General features: G+C 38.6%; 1 protein-coding gene across 2 annotated transcripts in view; it reads left to right on the forward strand.

The window, feature by feature from the left end:
- The first annotated feature begins 2,321 nt into the window (after positions 1-2,321).
- fosl2 (FOS like 2, AP-1 transcription factor subunit) overlaps positions 2,322-7,396 on the forward strand; it is an 11,836-nt gene continuing 6,761 nt past the window's right edge. Inside the window, exons 1-2 of one of the 2 annotated variants that reach the window (XM_062041747.1) lie at positions 2,322-2,943; positions 5,086-5,337. In XM_062041747.1, the coding sequence (XP_061897731.1) occupies positions 2,815-2,943; positions 5,086-5,337 (381 nt within the window). In that variant the 5' untranslated portion in view covers positions 2,322-2,814. Of the gene's footprint in view, positions 2,944-5,082; positions 5,338-7,396 lie in introns of both variants that reach the window. The other variant, XM_062041745.1, reaches the window with a different exon arrangement.

The following is a 7,396-nucleotide window of genomic DNA, read 5'->3' on the forward strand; positions in this document are numbered from 1 at the left end:
GGCGAGTGGGGGTGTTAAATGTTGTGTTTGGATTGCGCCCTTACTCATTGCATTACGGTACCTATTGTGTTGTGCTGTATGTTCTATATGTTTACGGTACGTACACAGGATGTGACGTCATTACGCTTTTTTTGTGAGACGCGCCATTTTTTCAGCCGCTACTTGTAATAAATATGCCATTAGGCTAAAGATTAAGAGTATTACTTTATTCTCCGATACGTGTGGACACTGTGCACTGAAACGTGACAATCTAATATGGGTAATATTTCAGAAAAACGCTGTATTATTCTATTAGTCAATGTGTCAGCTTCTGTTTTTGCCGGACGCCGGAGCACGGCGCATCAATTGAGCACGGCACATCAAGTCCGCACAGAGCAGAGCGGATCGTGCGGGACAGGAAGTAGTGAACGAAATACAAAATAAAACACCGGGTTAATTTTCAAAATAAAATGCACTGTGTTTACGGCGGATCACATTTTTCTCACAGTAGAGTTTTAGATATAAAGTTTATTGTGACTTCGCTATTACTGTGTGGGTTAACAAAATAATAATAATGATAATAACAATAATAATAAGAATAATAATGATAATAATAATAAGAAGAATAATTATTATTATTATTATTAATAATAATAATAATAATTATTATTATTATTAATAATAATAATAAATTCAGCATTCTGGGGATATAAGATGTAGGTTCTGTTAGGAATATTACCATCTGTATTTAAACTTGATTCATGTTGATCATGCCTGCAGCACAGTGCCAAAAAAAGAAAGGATACAGCCCTACTGGCCCCTGGTCAATATTTTTGTCCCTGTATTGCGTTTCAGTTGTTTAGTCTGAGCATTAAGTGGGAAAGACCATAAGTTACAACTTGATTGTGTTTTCATCAAGTTAAGGGAAGAATGACAGATTTTCACATTGAAGTTTTTTCCATTTGGGTATTTATTTTTGTATTTTTTTTTCAAAGTTCATGTTGCACTGTTCAATGTTCAATATTAAAGTGCTTATCTTTAACAATAAATAGCCTAATAATAAACCAGTGTTTTGTTGCTTTGCATGTCTTCCAAGCCTATGATAATGTGAATTAACTCATTATGACAATAATTTGTTGACACAAAATAAATGGCAATCACTTTTACCTACAAAGGACACACAGCTAAGTAGTTAGCTTCCTATTAGCAAATTTAATTTTACATTAATTTCCATATGGTGTAAAGGACCCCAAAAAAAATTCCTGCCCTTTTCTGACTTTGAGCCCCTGCCCCTCTATAATCATGAGCACGTCCCTGGTGATGCACATGCACTAACCCCTTTTCCCACCGTTGGTATTGTTTTTCAATTTACTGTAATATGTTGTTAAAAAAAACCCTTAGAGATAGGGTGAGCAGCTCTGCCATCCGGGGGGAGCTCAAAGTAAAGCCGCTGCTCCTCCACATCGAGAGGAGCCAGATGAGGTGGTTCGGGCATCTGGTCAGGATGCCACCCGAACGCCTCCCTAGGGAGGTGTTTAGGGCACGTCCGACCGGTAGGAGGCCACGGGGAAGACCCAGGACACGTTGGGAAGACTATGTCTCCCGGCTGGCCTGGGAACGCCTCTGGGATCCCCCGGGAAGAGCTGGACGAAGTGGCTGGGGAGAGGGAAGTCTGGGCTTCCCTGCTTAGGCTGCTGCCCCCGTGACCCGACCTCGGATAAGCGGAAGATGCATGGATGGATGTTGTTAAAAAAACAACACTATATTTTACAGTAAAATTCTGGTGAGTTGCCAGTTGTTGTTTTTTACTGAACAATCAACTTTTATTTTTTTTCATTGTACGCAAAAATACATGTAATAATCAAATGCATAAGAACATTCGTAAATTATTCAGTGTTACAATTGGCCCTCTGAGGGCAGCTATAAGTGGCCCTCATTGAAAACGAGTTTGACACCCCTGATGAACAATAACTTCCTTGGTTGCAAAAAACTGCCATGCTGGATGGAAACGGAGCGGGACGAGGGCCTGCTGTGAGTCCGGAGAGCAGCGGTGCTCAACGGGGAGGGAATCCCTCCCGTTAGCGCGTCCTTTTTTTTTTTTTTTTTTTTTACTAAGGAAACCCACACGGCGCGCTTTCTGACGCAACTGCCCATTTTTGGAAACGTGCGTCAATGGACCAAAGCAAGTGAGACAAACACGCGTGGACATCAGCAGCTGTGACGTCTGGAGCGCCTGCCCTGGAAAACGAGGGACTATTTTCGTAGTTGTATCCAGCCTGTCCTCCGTACACGTCAATACGCCGGTGAGAAGAATATTAACCGCTTGCCGGCAATCATTTCGCCATTTTATCCCGAAAGACGCCCCACCCCCTCCCGCCTGCCTAAAATGGCGACGCCCATGCGTGACGTCAGCGCTGTCGTCGTCTTTGAAAAAGCAGTCGCACTTGTAGGTAGTGCCATTGTAGGTAGTGCCATTGACGTGAGTCATCTCTAGGAAGAGGTGTGCTTTAAACTGAAAGAAAAACTCCACCGTGTTCCGTGTACGCAAACCGCTCGCGCGTATTAGGCAAGAACCTGGAAAATACTGCGAAGGTAAAAAAAAAAAAAAAAAAAAAGTCATCCTGCGTGGATTTTAACTTTAAGCGTCAAGTTTCCGGCACCTTCCTCATCTTGAATACGATCCTTTTTAAAGCATTTTTTTTTACTATTTCTCTGGAGCAAACGGTCGAATTCAAGGATTTTATTTTTTTAAAACATCCCGTCGGTGCCTTTTCATACAAGCAGCGAGGATTTCCTTACCTAAAGTCCTAGCGATATTTCCTCCTTTCCTGGATCATGTACCAGGACTACTGCGGGAATTACGACACCTCGTCCCGCGGCAGCAGCACCTCTCCCGCCCAGCCCGAGTCCTTTACCAGCGGCAGCAGCACCATCGGCAGCCCCGTATCTACCTCCGCTTACCAGGTAGTCACTCTCCTGTTCATGCTCATGTGCCAGTAGGTAACGTATCTGCATACACCGCTGCTAGTCATATACACGGATGCACATTTACAATAAAAAATACACATATCTGACAATACAACTATAATACTTGTGCTTTTGGCGCCCCAGCTGGAGCTACTTTGCATATCTTTTTTGCTCTAAAGAACATTTTTAAGCGCCACAGCAACAGGTTACGCCAGTTCAAGCCCAGTCAAGACAAATGTCGTTTTATTTCAAATAGAAGTTTTTGTGTGCTTAAATGTCATATATTTGCATGTAGTAACACCGGCTTCAATATGCTAAAGTTTCAACTAGCAATTGTACGCGTTATAGTTCATTTTTAACAGAAACAAACAATATAAGTTAATATTTACTAACACCATTCTAGTTTTAGTTGCACAAAGTCATCTTCAGTATCTTGTAGTTATACAAGGTTTTTGGTATAGTAAATTGAATATTTTGCCTAAAATCCCAATTTTAAGTACAGTAAAACTAAAATCACAATTTTAGGTATGGAATATTTGACCCAAAATCACACTTTCAAGCACAGTAGGTGTAATATTTTACCTAAAAGCATAATTTTAGGTACATTGGATGGCATATTTGACCTACAATCACACTTTTAGGCTTAGTGGATGGAACAGTTGACCTAAAATCACTATTTTAGGGATAGTAGATGGAATATTTGACCTACAATCACAATTTAAGGGATAACAGATGGAGTCTTTGAACTAAAATCACAACTTTAGGTATAGTAGATGATTCCGTGCTACCCAAAATTGCTACTTTTGTTAAGAAAACCAAAAAACAACACTAGATTTTACAGTTAAATTCTTGTGGAGGTTTTTTTTTTACTGTACAATCAACTTTCTTTTTTTTTTTACATTGTACGTATATTTGACCTAAAATTGTGATTTTAGGTAAAAATATACAAGCTACTATACCTACAAATTGCGATTTTAGGTAAAAATATACCAGCTACTATACCTAGAACAGTGGTTCTTAACCTGGGTTCAATCGAAACTTAGGGGTTCGGTGAGTCTGCCTCAGGGGTTCGGCGGAGCCTCCACCATGGAGGTAAAGACACATCCGACTTATCGTGTAAATAAAAACTTCTCCCTATCAGCGTATTATGGATACCCCCAAACAATCTTCCCTCTAATTTTCCATCTGATTTGCAGGTTGTTTGATTGATCGATTGAAACTTTTACTAGCAGATTGCCAAGGAAGAGAATATATTAGATGAAACAGTACAGTTTACACAGTACAGTACATATTCCGTACCATTGACCACTAAATGGTAACACCCGAATAAGTTTTTCAACTTGTTTAAGTCGGGGTCCACATTAATCAATTCATGGTAATGTGTGTAAGGTGTGTAATTTGTTTTGAGTTTATGCACTGTGTTGGTTTTGTTCTTTGAACAAGGTGATGTTCATGCACGCTTCATTTTGTGCACCAGTAAAAAACATAACTTTTTCTTGAATTTGAAAAAAAAAACCATTTTATTTTTCACTAAAGAAGGGTTCGGTGAATGTGCATGTGAAACTGGTGGGGTTCGGTACCTCCAACAAGGTTAAGAACCACTGACCTAGAATCTTTTCTGACTAGAAACAAACTGACTAGTATCTTAATTAAGAAAATTCAATGAACTTTTTTTAAACTGTGCAACAATCCTTCCAAAGTGTGTGTGGCTTGTTGTTGCTTCCCTGGTTTACTGGAAGTGATTTCACACGCACTGAACTAATCCCGCACACAATGACTCACCAGATAAACAGTAAAAAAGAAAAAAAAAATCTGCACAAGACTGCCGGGATATCCGACGGAAGGTTGGGAATAACTGGAATAGGAGGACGTGCGTAAAGAACACATCAATGCATGATTAAATGAGTATCCTCTCCAGTGCCACCTGCATGAGTTCCTTAGTTTCTGTGGTTTAAAGAAGGCTGATAATAGGACAGCTTGGGCTTTCTCACATGATTCACAGCATGTGTCATTCTCCCACTCAGTGTGCACTGAATCATTACAGTGAGCCGTAATTGTTTCAAATGTGCATATAGAAACAACCTTAACTTTTTAATTTTCCGTCACTCACTCCTTGTTTTGTGCCTTTCTTTCCAGAAGTACAGGGGTGACATGCCCGGCTCCAACAGTGCCTTTATCCCCACCATCAATGCAATCACAACAAGCCAAGACCTGCAGTGGATGGTACAGCCTACAGTCATCACCTCCATGTCCAACCCGTACTCTCGCTCCCACCCGTACAGCCATCACCTGACTAACGGTCAGGGGCTGCTGGGACACAACCCTATGGCCCGTCCCGGGGTCATCCGCTCTATCGGGGACGCCAGGGGCCGACGCAAAAGGGATGAACAGGTGAGGGATGCAAAAAAAGAAACAAATTTTATATGTTCTTACATATTTTTAGAATATTATAAGCGCCTAAGAACCGGCGTCCTCTGTAGTGGACGTTTGTGTTTTGCATCACATTGTTTTTCTGACAAAATAAACATACCAGTAACACTACAGAGGACGTATACTTTTTTATTTTTTATTTTTTTATTTTCTTTACATGTCACGAACTACTGAATTTGTGTTTTATTAGCTGTAATCTATAGCTCTTCAAATATAATCAAATGTATTGAGATGCACCTGTATAAGACAAAAATAACTAGAGCACAGAGTCAAAGGTATCTTAACTAGTCCAATCATTTCCTGAGAACCAGCGTCCTCTTCAGTAGACTTTTAGAGTGGTGTTTGAGTTACACATTTTGAGGAAAAATAATAACCTTGTTATGCTAAACACAAATGTCCACTGCAGAGGACGTTGTTTCTTAGCGCTATAAAATATACATGTGCATCTCAATACGTTGGAATACCTTTCAAAAGTTATAGAATCACTACCCACAAAGTATTTAATGCATATATTGATTCATTTCTTCATCATTTAGATGGTCTTTCTCAAAATGTTTTACCAAGTTCCACCTCTAAAAAAACGTGGCTCTGACCAACATTAAAATACAGTAGTGTAGTAGACCTAAGTATTCAATAAAAACAAGGCAGGGTTTTATTTAACAAGTATTTTTCATATTTTTGGCCACTGCAACATGCACAGTTTGAACAATAACACTTTTTGAATATAGGAAAATAAAACACTGTACTTTAATTAAGTGATTCTTTGGCGATGCAGCCCGCGTGACTTGTGGTACTCTAACCACTGTTTGAGAGTCCTTGATTCAGATGATAAAAGCGAACAGCTAACATTATTAACAAACAAATCAGCTAATGTCAGAAAGTGTGAAAATGTGTCCCAATTTTAATATTCTCCTCAGAATTAGCATCCCCTGCAGTGGACATTTATTTTTGGTGTACTTATTTTGTCAGATACATATTTTCAGAAAAAATATGTCCCTGTTATGCAAAATTAAAACATACCCTGCAGAGGATGATGGTCCTCAGGAGGATATTGTAAGCCAGGGGTGTTGAAAATATGGCCCACATTTAGTTTGTTATCAGCCTGTTCTGAAAATTAACTGAATTCTATATTAATGAGGTAAATGAAATATAACACTTTTAACAACTATTTATTTGTTAACTATAACACAAAAGCTGAGATAACAATGCACTGCTTTTTTTTTTACAAATAGCATAGTATGAATACTGATGTACATTGAATTGGTTTTATCATCTTTAGTGTAATAAATGTGTTAAAGTGGCCCCCGCATTCTTTCATTTTTCACTATGCGGCCCACTGTGGGAAAAGTTGTGACACCCCTGTTGTAAACTCCTGGTGTGCACTTTAATCGGTCAAAATGCAATTCTTACAACTCACGATTCGATTACGGTTTTTGGGCAAAATATAATTTGGTGTAAAAAGGATACTAAACCTTTTAAAAAACAGGTTACAGGTTACAATCGCTTCTCTTGGTTGCTGGCATATAAGCGCAGCCTGAAAAACGTTATTTTAAAATTAGTCCTAAAAAAATTGTAAATAAGAAAATATGTATGTATCTACAGTATGTATGTGTTTATAATAAATACATAAATGAAAAATAAAAAATATATACAGTATATATATATATATACCGTATTTTTCGGACTATAAGTCTCAGTTTTTTTCATAGTTTGGCCGGGGTGCGACATTACCGTAAAATACCAAATAAGATTATTTAGCTCATTCACGTAAGAGACTAGACGTATAAGATTTCATGGGATTTAGCGATTAGGAGTGACAGATTGTTTGGTAAACGTATAGCATGTTCTATATGTTCTAGTTATTTGAATGACTCTTACCATAATATGTTACTTTAACATACCAAGCACCTTCTCAGTTGGTTATTTATGCCTCATATAACGTACAGTCGTACACTTATTCAGCCTGTTGTTCACTATTCTTTATTTATTTTAAATTGCCTTTCAAATGTCTATTCTTGGG

Source organism: Entelurus aequoreus, linkage group LG03 (assembly GCF_033978785.1).
Source record: "Entelurus aequoreus isolate RoL-2023_Sb linkage group LG03, RoL_Eaeq_v1.1, whole genome shotgun sequence".
Taxonomy (NCBI): Eukaryota; Metazoa; Chordata; class Actinopteri; order Syngnathiformes; family Syngnathidae; genus Entelurus; species Entelurus aequoreus.